At 34.8% G+C, this 16,446-nt stretch overlaps 2 protein-coding genes across 4 annotated transcripts; both read left to right on the forward strand.

The window, feature by feature from the left end:
* Positions 1-7,530: 7,530 nt before the first annotated feature.
* On the forward strand, positions 7,531-8,629 carry LOC130735628 (uncharacterized). The gene is made up of 2 exons (XM_057587555.1): positions 7,531-8,289; positions 8,403-8,629. The coding sequence occupies exons 1-2, from the start codon at positions 7,756-7,758 to the stop codon at positions 8,568-8,570; spliced, it is 702 nt and encodes a 233-aa protein (XP_057443538.1). The 5' UTR covers positions 7,531-7,755; the 3' UTR covers positions 8,571-8,629.
* Positions 8,630-12,756: 4,127 nt separating this feature from the next.
* Positions 12,757-16,446, forward strand: LOC130739221 (carbonic anhydrase, chloroplastic). 3 transcript variants are annotated; one of them, XM_057591470.1, is made up of 10 exons: positions 12,757-13,038; positions 13,948-14,000; positions 14,171-14,320; positions 14,410-14,458; positions 14,807-14,923; positions 15,021-15,074; positions 15,169-15,254; positions 15,625-15,730; positions 15,864-16,022; positions 16,249-16,446. In XM_057591470.1, exons 1-10 carry the CDS (start codon positions 12,844-12,846, stop codon positions 16,285-16,287), a joined length of 1,008 nt encoding a protein of 335 aa, XP_057447453.1. In that variant the 5' UTR covers positions 12,757-12,843; the 3' UTR covers positions 16,288-16,446. The 3 variants fall into 3 exon arrangements, with proteins under 3 accessions (XP_057447453.1, XP_057447454.1, XP_057447455.1); XM_057591471.1 differs by having other exon boundaries at positions 12,758-13,038; positions 15,864-16,063; XM_057591472.1 differs by lacking the exon at positions 12,757-13,038 and adding an exon at positions 13,616-13,737.

Consider the following 16,446-nt stretch of genomic DNA (forward strand, 5'->3'; position numbering starts at 1 on the left):
AAGCCTCTTTGATGCTACGCAATGTTGAAGGTCAGACTGACCTAAGCGAGAATGCTGAACATGTGGCTGATGAGTGGAACAATCTGGGCACTTGGCTAGTGGCTCAAGTTCCAGTTATGATGCAGCTCCTGCATGCAGAAGGAAGTCAGAGGATCGAGGCTGCAAAGCAAAGGTTTGCTAGAAGGGTGGCTCTTCATGAACAAGAACAGAGAAATAAGCTACTTGAAGCTATTGAAGAGGCTAAGAGAAAGAAAGAACAAGCAGAAGAAGCTGCACGTCAAGCAGCAGTTCAAGCTGAACAAGCCAGATTAGAAGCAGAACGACTTGAAGCTGAGGCTGAAGCCCTTAGATGCCAAGCACTTGCACCAGTAGTGTTTACTCCTGCTGCTTCTGCTTCCATTCCAGCTCCTCAAGCTGCTTAGAATGTTCCTTCCAGTTCTACTCAGTCAAGCTCGTCCAGACTCGACATCATGGAACAGCGTCTTGACACTCATGAATCCATGCTACTTGAAATGAAGCACATGATGATGGAACTTCTGCGTCGATCTGATAAACCCTAGTTTTTAGGATCTCTTCGCTTTCCTTTTCTTTAACCTTGTTTTATTTTGTTAACGTCTGTTTCTTTTTCTTTATTTATTCTACTTTGTTCGTTTGTGATCATCTATGCATATCTATATATATTTTTGTCACATATGCTTGCAAAAATCTTTTTATTCATAATTTCTTTATGTTTACATCATACATTCTTTTCCTAAAGTCTAGAATGGAGGATCCCTCCTCATTCTTCTGCACTCCTGGCGCTGCTCTGACCTATCCTTCTCCAGACGCTCCAGTGCATACTGGATGTTGTTGAGCCTGTCTTTTAGCTCATCCCTCTCCAGAATCTCTTCTGCAGTCTTGAGCTTCTCTTCAAAAATCTCTTTTTCTTCCAGCAGCTTGAGTTCAAGCTGGCTGAGTTCTTGCACCTCCTCCACGAAAGCAAGAAATTCCCTCAGGTCTCTCTTCAACTCTGGATGCAGGTCCTCTTCCAGCAGTGTCCGTGTTAGCTCTGACATGGTCCTAGTACCCTCTGGATGCCTGATGTTCAGGAACAAGTCCTCCTCAAAGGCCTTCCTTCTCAGCTCCTCTAGTGCTACGATATATGATGCCATTTTTTTTACTGAAAATTGTTCGAGTTGTGAAGCTTACCTCTCTCTCCAACGCTTTATATAGGCTTCACTTTCTCTCTGACAGTTAATGCTCCTACAGTTTCTCGAGGTTAAGTTCTTGGTAACTGACCCTCCTCTTTACTCCCTTGGCCGGTGGTAAACATTCTTATCTTGCATTAACTCTTCTATTTATTTCGCCTAACTCTGATTCTTGCATCGTTTTCCCTTTCTTTAAACTTAGACCTTCTCTAAGGGGGAGTACCTTGTACTTCAAGCTAAGTTTTTCACACCCCAGGCTTTTTGCTTATGACAAAAAGGGGGAGTAAACCCAGTTTTTGATGTGTAAGATGTGTTAGTGTGATTTATTTTTCTTTTGGAGAATTTAAGAGTTCCACCTTTATGACCATAGATGTGTCACTGGGCAAATACAAGGAATACATTTCACTTCTTCTGAAGTGATTCTAGTTTGACTCTGATACCCAAGACTCTGATACCTTGTCCGTTGACTCTGATTACTTATGCGCTCTGATTACTCTATTTTCATCTATGTCATAAGTTTGTCACTCTGAACTCTTATATCATTTAGCTCAGAATCTAGACTTTACTAATGTTTTCATCAAGTATTAGATTCAGGGGGAGCTAAGCTCAGAATCAAGAAGTGACTTGAATTCAGAATGAGCAAGATAAACTATTCACATCAGGATAAGTCTTATTCTATATCTCTAAACTCTGAGTGAATTCAGTTTAATGTTTAAGAATTGTTCATCAAAAATCTTAGTTTTGTCATCATCAAAAAGGGGGAGATTGTAAGATCAAGTTTTGATCTAGTAGTACAACTCTATGTTTTGATGATTACAAGTTAATCTTTTGATATGAACAATTGTGGTACTCTAACGTGTTTTTCTGAGTGTGCTATTTACAGGCTCTGACCTCAACTCAATCTCACACAAATCAGAAGCACTGTGTTAAAGAGCGACCCAAGCAACGCTTTCGCATTCACCATGTTCAGTATGAACAGTGGAAAAGCTTCAGAAGTTCTGAAGTTATACAAACTCTGATGTGGACTCAGTCACTAGAAGTTCTGAAGATCCAGAAAGTCAGATAACCAAGAAACACTGAAGGCTCAGATATTCTGATGGTGTAGAAGACTCTGAAGATCCAGAAGCTGATTAGTGAAGTTCTGATGTCCAGAAGCAAGATACTCTGAAGACCATGTACTTCCCTCTGAGTTCAGAATCAGAAGAAACAATGATCAGAGGATCTGGGCTTTCCCTCTGACTCTGATCAACCGGCTTCACAAGTTCCAATATGAAGCATTCCCCTGATCAGAAGTCTCCTAGGTTTAAAGGTCAAGTCGCTATCCAAGTACAAAAGCAACTGTACCTTCCTGACGACCTACCTAACAGTCTCAGACATAGCAGAAGCTGGATTTTCCAGAACTGCCCTCCAACGGTAGCATTTTCCATGCAACGCTCAACCCTAATCCTTGGATTATATAAAGAGGCTGAAGACTGAAAGAAGCGGCGAGAAGCATTCACATACGCGCAAGACATATTCAAATTCTTCTAAGCTTTCTTTCATCTGAAATTCATTGAGTTTACTACTAGCTTTTTAGAAGCAAATCTCTTGTAAACAATTCTTTGATAAACAGTTTGTTTAGTTCCTTTAGGAGATCAAGGTTGATCGGATCCTAGAGAAGACTAAGAGAGTGAATCTTAGTGTGAGCTAAGTCAGTGTAATTGTTAGTCACTTGTAGGTTTCAAGTGCAGTTGTAACTCTTACCTGATTAGTGGATTGCCTTCATTCTAAGAAGGAAGAAATCACCTTAACGGGTGGACTGGAGTAGCTTGAGTGATTCATCAAGTGAACCAGGATAAAATCCTTGTGTGCTTCTCTATCTCTTATCTTTAGCACTTAAGTTCTCGAAAGATTTGTCAAAATCTTTAAGGTGGAAGTTTTATACTGAAAACGTTATTCAAACCCCCCCTTTCTACCGTTTTTCATACCTTCAAGCTTCCTTGCACTGGGTGGTGAGTCAATCTTATGGAATTTTTTTTAAGTTTTAAATGATTTTCTCATTATTCTATGTACTCATAAGTTCAATTTTCTTCTTGATTTTCATGTGAAAAACAGACACATGGAGTTATGGTCTTGGAGCTACATCCTTATCCAAGTCACATCCATAGGTATTAGTTGTACTCATAGTTGCATCCTTATACTCATCAGATATATTTACTTTAGCTTTATGTTCGATACTTTAACTTATTATAAACCTAAGTTTTCTTGCAAATTTTTTAAAGCTCTAACCACTAATCCACTCTTAATTATTTATCTTCTTTCTAAATGATAAACACACATTCATATGACAAAAAATTAAATGATATGCATTTTGTTTAAATAGCTCACATTGGGAGCATGAGGTATAACTACTAAAGTGAGTTTGGTTTTTGGCTTTTAAAAATCAGGCTTCGTAAAGTTCTGTGCTATTGCTTTATTTTGGGTTGTTAGGTCTCTTTTTTCACATTTGCATTTGAAATTCATATTTGTCAATAGGTTTCTAACATAGGCTCTTTTTGGTTGCAGACTTGAATATTTTTCTGTTTCATCTTTGATATTTAGATTGGTGAATTGTTGCACTAACACAACTCTGAATTCGGTGTTCACTTTACAAGGACTTGATCCATGAGATTTTCAAGGTCATTGTCATTAAGCTAAGCAACTAAAAGAGGAAATGATACCTTAAGCAACTAAGCACACAACCACAGTCACCTTAAGTCTTCCTTCCTTTCCATTAAGCTAAGCAATTTAAGCGACTAAGCACATTATGTGAATTTTATGCACCTTCCTTCAGGTTCAACAAAATAAGAAGTATGTAAGAACACCTTTTGTACATGTCAACTCAGGAATGAACTCTCTTTTGTATCCTAAATGCATGATAGGCATCGGGTGGTATGAGTATTGCAGGGCAAGCATATTCAATTTCACCGATCAGTTGAGATTTTTCAAGCTGTAAGTGTCTGATACTTTTCAAGTTGTAGTTGTTCGAAACCCTTGAGTGTGTGGTGGTTTAATAGTTTCAATTGAAATATGTAATAACTTTGATTCAATGTTTCTTAGCGTATTTTATGTTTCTTAGTGTATTGTATGTGTTGATGTTTCCTGTTTGTGTACTTAGTTTTGACTTTGTGAAAAAATAATTAATGTAAATATATAAGTAGTTGGGATCTAATAAATGATAATAAAATAATAAACCATTGTTGGATTAAATGAATCACAATTATTTCAACAAAATTAATGATTTAGAGCCCGTGCATCGCACGGGTATAATCACTAGTTTTTCATATTACAAAGCAATTGAATGCCAGCACCCAACAACTTTAATTTGCAGAATAAGGCAGGTAGGTAGCAATACTTTTTTAAGATTTTCTTTTCAACACACTTTCATTAATTAGTTGAAATTTTTGTGAAGTCCACTAAAAATATGAGTTTTACTTCTAAATTAATATAATGCACATATATTTCAACTAATTAATAAGATAATGTTTTTTTTAGTGGAACATATATACAGAAAGTATTAGACATATGGCTTAATTGCACAAACCCAACACAATCAATCCACGACTGTACCACCTCCACTCTCTTCTCAACCTCTTATCTTCTTTTTCTCCTCCTTAGATCTGAGATGAGTGAACATTCTCTCCCTGGCCTGTACTAGTTGCGTTTGAGTGTGCGTAGTTTGTTCTTGATTTTCTTTCATCGCTTCTTCTCTGGGAACTGGGTTTCGATGGTGGTGGCTTGGTGGGTGTGGTCTAGATCTAATTGAGGAAGGCTCAAAACTGGGATTAAAGGTTGAGGTGGTGAATCGAAGACAAGGAAGGAGATCTGCTGCATATTCCACGTTTCCCCTTTTCTTTCTTCCCCCTTTATACGGGAATCCCTTCAATAAAATTGTGATTTACCAAACAGGAAAAATTGCACAAGGATTCTCACAGCAAGACTTATGGGTTTTTGGATTTTTATACCCTCACCCCTTTCTGGATTTATGGATTCCTTGCCGGATTTATGGGTTCTTTGTGGTGGGTGCAGGTTGTTGATTGGTTGAAGAAAATGATTCAATTTTTTAATTTCTGGAAGTGTTGTTGCTTTTGAATCTATAATGGGTTTGTTCATGTTGTTCTTGACGGAGATGGGGATTTTTTTTTACGGAGATGGGGATTAATGATTTGAAGTAAAATAAATTATAATTCTTTATAAAATTTATTTATTTACTTACATGGCATCCAGTGGCATATGTGATCAGATCCACATCATTAGTGAGTGACATGTCAGCATATTCTGTAAGCAATTGGATGTCCTTCTAACGGAATGATCTAATTTTCACAAATTAAAACTTGAGGGATCAAAATCGCTCGTTTTAAACATGAAGGATTCAAATCACACAATGGTTATACATGAGGGACCAAAAGTGCAATTAAGCCTAGACATATATAGAGAAATAGTGTTGCAAGGAGTGCTAAACAGAAAGCATTAGAATAGAGAAATAGTGTTACTAGCACTCCTCTTACCTTAAGATAGTTTTTCTTAATATAGTCAGTCACATAGAGGAGGGGGGGGGGGGGGGGAATTTGCTACTTTGGTTACTTACGGTTATGGACGGATCTACTTGAAGGCTAGGTGTGGCCAGTTTTTCTTTTTTCTTTTTTCAAAAAAAAAAATTATATGTTTGACAAGAAAACCCAACATCTAATTGCAAGTTATTTTTCAATCTAAAGTTTATTGTTTTGATTTTACTCATGTCTCTAATTGCAAATTATTTTTAACGTCTCACAATTAAAAATCACAATTTACAGAAGAGAAATTAAGAGATAACCCAAAGGAGACGACCCAACATCTAATCCTAATAAAACCAGGAGATTTTTCTAAAATAGTTTAAGGAGTTTGTAAATTACTTAGAGATATAATTTCTCTATATGTACATTCACAAATATCTAAACTATGAAATTATTGTTTAAGTTTTAAACATCAAGTTACTGCAATAGCTCTCTTTAGTCTTTTCTTATACATTCACAATTTCCTTGTGTTCGTTAGTTTTCTTCTATTTTTCTTGTATAGACAGTTTTGCTTGAGTTTGGTATTTGTGGGTAGCAGTATGTGTAAGCAGAACTTTCCAATAAGATCACAAATTAGTAAAGTTACACTTTGTTGTCAAGTCTCATGTGTTCTGTGCTTTGATAAGTGTTGTAACCTGCTATGTGCTGTTGTGGATTTCTCATGCACCTCCTATTTTTCGACCTTCACTATTAGTGTAGTATAGATTGTTGTTTTCATATTGTATTTTCTCTGTTTTATTGTTCTTGTTTCTTTACTGTACTGTTGTTTTCACTTTGTTTCTTTTGTTATATTTTGTTGTAAGCCTAGTCCTTCTTGAATTGTAATCTCTTCTATTTCCATGAGAAACTTTTTCTCATGGTTTTTTCTATAATATTTATCTTTTTCGAAAAAAAATATTTTCAATATATTTTAGTTTATAATTTCTTTTATATTTAGCTATACTGATATATAAGGTCTGGATTCGCCCACCGTTACGGTATTCTGAATTAGTTTGTTTTCATTGTAGGGTGGATTTTGGCTTGTCTATTTTTGTGGTTGGTGTAACTTTACACTAGCTTGCTACTTTCTTTTCTCTCTTTTTTCTTCCCTCTCAATGTATATGGATTAGCACCCCTTATGCTTAATCAATATATTCTTTGCATATAAAAAAAACTTACTGAAAAATGAAACTAGTAATAAAACCGGCCTATATATATTCTGCTTTCTCCAATGAGAAGTGAAAACTGGAAGTCTCTTTTTTTTTGTCTGAAAAAAAAAACTGGAAGTCTGGAACTAGCTAATTGCTGCAGGAACCACTGGGCCTGACAGCTGGCCCAATTGGCCCAACTCTAAGAAGTATAATTTAAAAGGAAATTACTATTTGACCAAAAAAAATTACTATAGCTCATTATCATTTAATCTTTTTATCTAAAAAAGGGTAGAATTAACGTTAAAACAAAAATAAAGCATTTTCCATATTTTTTTATAATAACAATGTACGTACCACTAAATTTTTGCTTAAACTTTATAAATAAATAACAGTGAGTTATAATCTTTTGAGATAAATGAAACAAAGAAAACACATTATATATATATAACTAGCCAATTATAAAGCCGAAACAGAACAAGACTATGTTGACATTATAACATTATAATGTACATAAAATGTTGTCATCAAAATCAAATGCCACTGCATGTCGACACAATAACAATTAACAAACAAGTGTGACTCATAATAAAAACCAACATCACGCCTCCTCTGTTTCACTTCCTAGCTAGTCAGCAGCACTAACCTTTCCCACCAATATTCTCTTCAAAAAACAAAAATCTTCATCAGTTAATTGCTCCAGTTTTGTTCACATTAATCTCTACAACTTGGCCTGCTTCTTGATTATTACAATGACCCAAAAAGTGTTAGCAAGCTAGCCACTGATTCTGGTGCAACCTTGAACAGAATGTATGTTTTTTCTCTTTCTCTATAGTAGTTTGTTATAAGCACAATATTCAGCACCATAGAATGTATGTCTCTTCCTCTCAACTACCTATTCCTTCAACCAATGTTCCTTTCACAACATTTAAGCGCATAAAGGCTCCATCTACTAAAGTTTTCTCATACATTAACCAGTTTCCGCCAGAGCTTCATTGTTACATTAATGACATCATTGATGTTGTCCCGGATGGAAATTGTGGATTTAGAGCTCTTGCTGCATTACTAGGTCAAGAGGAACACAACTGGGCTCAGATTCGAATTGATTTGGCTAAAGAGCTCCAAGAATTTCATCATGAGTATGTTGCATTGTATGGCTCCATTGAACGTGTCAATCAACTACTTGACTCACTCTACACCATTCCTGGGATGTTGGTGACACCGGATAAATGGATGTCTCTTCCAGATATGGGATATCTTATTGCTACAAAGTTTAAATTGGTTTTTCTTGTACTATCAAATTGTGGATGTATAACATTTTTCCCACTCAGAGGTCACACATCACCTATGCGCAATCATAAAATTATTGCTGTTGGACTTGTTAATAGTTGTCACTTTGTGCAGGTATAACTTATTTTATTTACATATACGACAATAATTTATTTTTATTTTATTTTGAAACTACTTTAGTTACTTGTGGTACATTTTACTAACACAATTTCTGTTTTCATACATAGGTTCACTTAAAGGATGGTCACCCAATACCCCCTATTGCCTCGAAATGGCACACTCATTGTCATGCACATGCTCGTCATTGGGAGTTACCATATTTGAAACGCATACAACAATTCAAATGGCAAGTAGAAAGAAAACAATTTAAGTCAAGATGTAGACATTACGAATAATTAAATATTTGTAATTTAACATTGTATTTGTCCAATGTATAATCTTTATGTATTCTTTTAATCATATATTGTCCACAAGAATTTCTCAACATTTATATTATGCTTGATAAACTTCATAAGTAAGAAGCAATATCTTTTCAAACTTCAAAACTGTGGTTAATACTTAATAATGTAAGTCTTGGTACCAGAATGAAAATTCAGATTGATTTTCAAGCATACCGGAATTCAATATCTGGTAATGTTAATACTAACAATTAATACATCATTGGAATTAACTATGGAGTAAGGGAAAATATATACCAGATTTCAGAATTTGGTATGACTATCATCAACGAAAGAATCAATTCCAGAAAGATTTATTTACATATGAGTTGGGGGAATGTCCAAGAACCAATATCTAAATTATTGTGTAATTTATCTTTTATGATGTACCAAAAAACTAATTATCACAAAGTCAAAATTCAAAACAGACATTTTCCAAATTTTAAATGGAAACTCAAAGTTAAAAGGGCCATTCTAGGCAATTACATGGTGCATGTGTGGTGTGTTTGAGATGAGATCAACCATAGCTACTAAAAACATGATTTGCTGGATTTTTGAACAAATTTACAAGTGGTGATTTTTACACCAATTTGCCTTAACATTGACATGTTACTACTATCATAATGGCGATGCATATGATTGTAGGTGCTAGGGTGAAGAAGAGTTAAGTTACACATGAGAAAACAATATGGAAGCATCCCTTCTTTATGCTCTTGCTTTTTGGTCTCAGCTGAACCAAAAAGCCAATATAACATATTTTTATAATTTTCCACCTATAATGCTTTTTCTTTTATCAAAATGAAGTCAACTTAGATATAGGCATATAAAATCATTGTGGTCATTCAGTTATTAAGCAGCGTGTTAAAATCATATGTTTTCACTTGTGATGAGAAAAATATAAGATAGAAAAATATGCAAATCATATGTATTCAAGTATTTAAAATTAGGAGTTGTGTGACTTAATCTATTTAGTTAAATGACCCCTTTCTAAGTGGGACGAATAGTATTTTTTAAAAAACCAACATAGATTTTATTAATTGAAATAAGAATGAATACTAGACTGTAAGACACCTAATAATTACTAATCCCAGTGGTTAAAAGTGACTGTTTAAATCATATCGTTGAAAGTTCAACTCTTTGGAATTGCCCTCTTGCACACTCTGATCAAAATTTCAAAATCAATTTAATTAAGATAATGAATACAAGGCAAATCAGCTGCCAAAATCAAAATTTACCACTCTGGTGGGTCATTCCACTTACAACTAAATGGAAAATTCCAAACTGTGCTTTTACAGATGAAGTATGAGCACATTATTTGTCTGTCTACGGGAGGAACTAAAAGAGAAATTATGTATGTGGGGATGCGAGAAATCTGCAATCTGAAATTATGGTTTCCATGATAGGAACTACATTACTCTTTCTTTATACTTGAACTTTTATAAATAACTCATCTAAAATGGGTTATAACCTCATATAAGTTAGACAATCTCTTAAAACTATTATTATTTTCATTGACACCAGCTAATTATATTCCCGAAACAGGACAAGAATGTGTTGACATAATAACACCATAGTGTATATAGAATGTTGTCATCAAAATCAAATGCCACTGTCACAATAACAACTAGTGTTGATCATCACTCATCATAAAACCCAACACCACACCTCCTCTCTTTCACTTCCTAGCTACTCAGCACTCAGCAGCACTAACCTTTCCTCAGATACTCCAGTTTTGTTGACATTAATCTCTACCATGGTTCTGAATTGTGGCTGCAATTGCGTAACGGATTTTGGAGTCACTGATTCAGCATGAGGATTACAATTACGGCCATATCAACCCGCACTTGTCTGTAATTCTGCAATCCAGCAGTAACCGTGACCACACCTGCAATTTCAACTTGGCTTGCTTCTTAATTATTACAATGACCAAAAAGTGTTCCTCTCATGGCAAGTGGCCACTGGTTCTGGTGCAACCTTGGAACAGAATGTATGTTTCTCTAGCTCTTTCCCTGTCTCTCTCTCTCTTGTAGTTTGTTATGATGAGCACAATATTCAGGACCATAGTTATCTAATTTACTTACATATCACCATGCTATGTGTCATCAAACTAGCTATTTGAATTAAAATAAAAGGAAGGCAGAATTAATAACCATTACTAATTTAACATTCTCGGAATGAACACATGTTCAATTGGGAATTAATTTGTTTAGAAAAGTTTGTTGTCTACCCCTATATAGTGAAAATTATCTAGTAGTACGACTAACTGAAATAGTGACTATATTAGAAAAATGAGCTGCATATGAATCTATACATGAAGCTTGTTTGTGTAGATATAAGCCCAACACAAACAACACTGGCAGAATTTAAATCCAAAGAGAGCCACAAAGACAAAAAATTGACCCAGGGCCACAAATTATCTGCTCTAAGGATAGGTTTTATCTATCCATTGCTTGTCAGGTCCATCACATATGAACCATTGGTTAGTAGAGGATAGACAAGGCTTTATATTCAATTATTATCAATATTTTTCTTGTTGAATCTACAACTTAATTAATGCTTAAACAGTGAATTACCTCAAACACTTTGTTTTAAAATATATTTGTCCATTTTGGCATTAGATTTTTTAACTAATTAGTTTAATGCTTGATAAAGACAGAGAAAAATGGAAAGAAACTGTATATTATTCATTATATCTGTGCCTTACATATACCTATTTAAAATTTATAATTCTATGACTAGAAGACTGTAATTAAAAAATATATAATTATGCCATGGTTATTTTTCTTCTTTCAGTAATGCTATTTGGTATGGATGATTTAGGCAAGAAGGGGCAAATAACTCTTCTATTTTTTCTGAAAAATAAATATTAATAACAAAAATGGTACCCAAACATCCACTTTTTGACGATAATTTTTAACTGCCGCTAATATTTATAATGATTAAAAATCATTACTAAAACGTATGTCAAAGTGAATGTTAACGTATAATTACTCAACTTATAAAAATGCAAAATAACAATAAAAGGATGGGTTGGAATACAAGCCAGGTTCATATTCTTCTTGCATTTGGTTCAGATGTCCTTGGTAAGTTGGTATCAAAAAGCATTTCCTTTTTCTTTACTCATGTCATGCTCAAGTTTATTTTTCAACATTAGTACTTCATTTTTATTTTCTTTATTTTTTTCTCCCTTTTCTTTGTCCAAAGGATGCATATATCTAATTTCAGCCATATAATGAAGCAACTAATATATTTGCTATTAGTTAAAGATATAACTTTCTATAACTTATGGTCCGCATATCCTTAATATATTACGCTTAAATTAGAATTTGCTTTATATATTGGTCGCTTAGAGATATATTTAGAGATTGTCCATTAATACAACGCTCTCATTAATAATGGAAATTATCAATGGTGGAAATTGAACATATAATCTACTAAGAGAAAGTAAGATAGCCAAAATGTGTTGGCCACACTATTGCTTTATACCTGACATGAGCATATACAAATGTTATGAATGGATGAACCCTCCAAATTTGTAGCAAAAGCAGTGAATAGAACATACAGTTACTGCAAGAGTGCAATATACCCTGCAATGTTTTGTCCTTTTCAATTGGGGGGTAAGTGATTGTATTTAATTACTAATTTTCAAATACGTGGCAAACCAGCATTGCGTGCAATTGTATGTCATGGACACACAAGTTGAAAGGAAAGGAAACAACCATACCCTACAGCAATAATAAACCAAAGCTCTTAACTCCCTTGGAATACTCACTACCACAATTTCTTTCTTATTTTATATCTAAATTCACATAAGAATTAACGTGAATCTCATAGATAATATCCACACAAACAAGGGAATGGTCCATATTCAACAATGTATCAAGAATTCAAAGATCAAATTTAATGTGCGCAGAGTTTGATTATATGTTTGTGTGAAGGTAAATAATGGGGGATAGAAAAACAAAGGGTACAAGACAAGATATGGGTTGTGATCCTATTCCTGATCCAAATTGACATTTGAGTTATGGTCATTCTCTCGTAGTTAATCTCCAACATCCAAACCTCATCTAAAAGGATAGGAGTGAAGCTCTCCTTGGCTTGACTTTCATTTTCATTATCTACCTTGTATTCACATAAAAATGGGGGATAGAATAGCCATTTGATCATGTCACACACATAGCTACTACATACAATTGCTATATAGCGTAGACATTTGAGTCTTCATTGCACAATGTCGACCTCTACCATAAACGGCTTCTACCTCTCTTCTATCTCCCCTGCCAAAACTTCTCTCAAGAGGGTCACATTACGTCCCTTAGTCGTTGCTTCTGCTTCTTCTCCTTCTTCTTCATCTTCCTCTTCTTTCCCTTCTCTTATCCAAGACAGGCCTGTCTTTGCTGCCCCTGCTCCTATCATCCCCACTTTGGTAAACATATCAAACACATCTTGATATATCAATTACAAATTGAAATTATATTTCTCGTTTCGTTTGTTTGTTTCTTAAGAAACCATGATATTAATTGCATTTTTGGATCCAAATGTGTGTTTGAATTACCATAAATTATGTGAGAAATGATACTTACACACTCAAATAATATGTACACTTAATAATGTGTATTTGTGTGTCGGGTGTCTGCACCTAACAATGTGTTTGTGCGTCGAATGCATGTACTATGTGAATTTCTATAAATCATTTTCCTTTTGGCCATCAGGTGGTTACCAATCTATCAGTGTCCATGTTTCATTGGTTTTTCTAATTAAAGTTGAGCTGTCACGTGGAGCCCTATTTGATTTTTGTTTGGGATCTATCAAATTGGTACCTTAATTAGTTAGGTTTGAGTGACAGGTGTGTGGCATGAATATTTTCATGCACTAGTATGTGTCACCAGTCAGCACCATACAATTGAACAATTTTTTGTTAAGAAGAAAATTTATACAAAAAATAAATACTATATATATAACATGAATTTGGATGTATGGGTAGTTGTGTTAGTTGGAGGATACTTAGCCGAATAAAGCAGCAAATCACTAGAAGAAAGGGTCCATTCAAAACCAATTTTACCAAATTAGCAACTAATTAATCCTCAGGCACAGTAAAAAATACTATTTTCTTTTTATAAATTGTGTAAGTTTACACTATTTTTATTTCCTTGGTGGAATTCTAAATCGCATTACCCTTCAGTTTTCCTTTCTTTTTTATGTATTATAGTTACAGACTTATTATAGTCCTAAAATTTCCCTATATTTATGAGAAAATTACTTTTCACTTCTCATTACCTTTTCAGGGTAACTTTTTAGTTTCAACTGAACTGACATGTACTTCTTTTTCTTTTAGGATATGGGAAAGAACTATGAGGAAGCTATTGAAGAACTCCAGAAATTGTTGAGGTAAACCTCAAGCACTCTATAGTTCGAAGCATGCACCATTTCACATAATCAATTCGGATACACAGAAGCTACTCACAAGCTTCTCTCGAGAATTAATTTTGACTTCAAAATCAATTATAGAAAGATTTCTAAACATGCGCTAAGTTCATTTGCATTGTGTTCTAATGTAGGGAGAAGAATGAGTTGAAGGCCACAGCAGCTGAAAAAGTTGAACAGATAACAGCTCAGCTAGGGACAACATCATCTGATGGCATCCCATCATCTGAAGCCTCAGACAGGATCAAAACTGGTTTCCTTTACTTCAAGAAAGAGAAATATGAGTAAGTCATTATATTATACCTTACCTTCATAATAGTCTATCTTTCTTTTGGCTTAAGCTTTCTCATTCTTTCTCATTATTTTTCCACAGCAAAAATCCAGCTTTGTATGGAGAACTTGCCAAAGGCCAGAGCCCACCGGTACTTAACTTTGTGACGAATTGTTTACACAATGGAACTCTGTTGAAATTTGAATTTGCACTGGAGACCTCTCAGAACCATGGTTTTGGCAAAAGTAGCAATAACCTGTTAATTTTTCCTAAATCATGATTTTGAGAACTTGTAAAGCTAAACATGCATTGATAGTATGTTTGGATTGGCGGTGGACACAATTAAATCAAAGCACGTCAATCCCAGAAGTTACTATGCTTTGTAGTTTCTCTTTAGAAGTGATTATGAAGCTTCCAACCGCATAATCTAACAAACTATTAGATTGAAGAGTTTTTATTTCTTGAAGCCTAACTTTGTTTTGCTTGGTTTTCTTTGTAGTATATGGTGTTTGCTTGCTCAGACTCAAGAGTCTGCCCATCTCATGTGCTGGACTTCCAGCCTGGAGAGGCCTTTGTGGTCAGAAATGTTGCTAACATGGTTCCACCATATGACCAGGTCTTTTTTCAGTACATACAAAAAAAGTGCCTTTTTTGCCTTGTTTAGTTGTCTTAATCCAATTCACTAAAATGCTTACTTTCTTCATTTTATACAGGCAAAATTCAGTGGATCTGGGGCTGCCATTGAGTATGCAGTTCTTCATCTCAAGGTATATCAAAACTGCACACAATCTCAAGCATACTGTCAACATTGATGATTCTGGGATTTATCAAGAATTTTTAACCCAAATGATTTTCCTTCAGGTGTCCAACATTGTAGTCATTGGACACAGTGCTTGTGGTGGTATTAAGGGGCTTTTGTCTTTCCCATTTGATGGAACCACCTCTACGTAAGTCATTACTTTGCACAAAAATTACACTCCTTCAGCAATTTTTTACACCTTGACATTATAATTGAAGCACAAATTCTTGAGTGTCTGGTAAAATGTATCAGGTCCTCTTTGACCAATTGGTTTAGAGTTCAGTCCTTACTGGCTCTCATTATTCTAATAAAAAGTTGAATTTCAGCCGAAGTATAATTTCGCATTGGTCACGCTTCAAGTCCAATGAGTTATGGCGTATTAGAAGCATAATATAGAATCATAAACAGCTTAAACTTTTAGAATAGTTGGTTCTGGTAGAGAGAACTAGACATTCTATATATATCCCGACATGATTCATTAAGAAACTTAACTCTTTTATCTCTGATTTTGTGTGCAGTGATTTTATTGAGGACTGGGTCAGCATTGGTTTACCTGCAAAGGCCAAGGTGAAGGCAAAACATGGGGATGCACCTTTTGGAGAGCTCTGCACACACTGTGAGAAGGTATGAGACAATAAAAGCCACAAGCTTGATTCATATCTTCTATTATCTTTCACTAATTTGTACATAATGTTCAACTACAATAGCTACATACATGATAATTTACTTACAAGTTAAGTTGGATTATATTGTGCAGGAAGCTGTGAATGTTTCCCTTGGAAACCTGCTAAGCTACCCATTTGTGAGAGAGGGCCTTGTGAACAAAACTTTGGCACTGAAAGGAGGATACTATGACTTTGTTAAGGGATCATTTGAGCTCTGGAGCCTCCAGTTTGACCTTGCTTCTTCTTTCTCCGTATGAAAACCATTATCAATGACCTCATCTTGGTTCCCTAAGTATTCTCCTCTCTAAAATGTACTCTGTGATTACCCTCTTTACAAGCTATATTTCCTAATAAATGTAAATGGAGATTCTCCATCACTTTCCATATTGAAGTTGTTCCTTTTGTGCAAAGAAAATTAGGAGCACTGTGTAATCATAATGTATGGTCTTTCACCACTGCAATTTTCTTGTTTGTTAGGTAAAAGATGTGGCCACAATTCTGCATTGGAAGCTATAGGGTCATGCTTAGAGATCCTGTGTCTGCAATGAAGAGGCTACCTTCATCTTATGATATTCATATATATCATCTATCTATATGTATGAAACTATGAACTGGGTTCATGTATGTCTTCTTCGAATAAGAGTTGTAAATCCAATTGGGACAAAATTTTCATTA

The sequence above is a fragment of the Lotus japonicus genome, chromosome 2 (genome assembly GCF_012489685.1).
Source record: "Lotus japonicus ecotype B-129 chromosome 2, LjGifu_v1.2".
NCBI lineage: Eukaryota > Viridiplantae > Streptophyta > Magnoliopsida > Fabales > Fabaceae > Lotus > Lotus japonicus.

Coding starts and splice junctions, on each gene's coding strand:
- LOC130735628 (XM_057587555.1), top strand. CDS start 7,756: ATGTATGTCTCTTCCTCTCAACTACCTATTCCTTCAACCAATGTTCCT. Junction 8,290..8,402: donor ATAGTTGTCACTTTGTGCAG/GTATAACTTATT, acceptor TTTCATACATAG/GTTCACTTAAAGGATGGTCA.
- LOC130739221 (XM_057591470.1), top strand. CDS start 12,844: ATGTCGACCTCTACCATAAACGGCTTCTACCTCTCTTCTATCTCCCCT. Junction 13,039..13,947: donor CTCCTATCATCCCCACTTTG/GTAAACATATCA, acceptor TTTTTCTTTTAG/GATATGGGAAAGAACTATGA. Junction 14,321..14,409: donor TTCAAGAAAGAGAAATATGA/GTAAGTCATTAT, acceptor ATTTTTCCACAG/CAAAAATCCAGCTTTGTATG.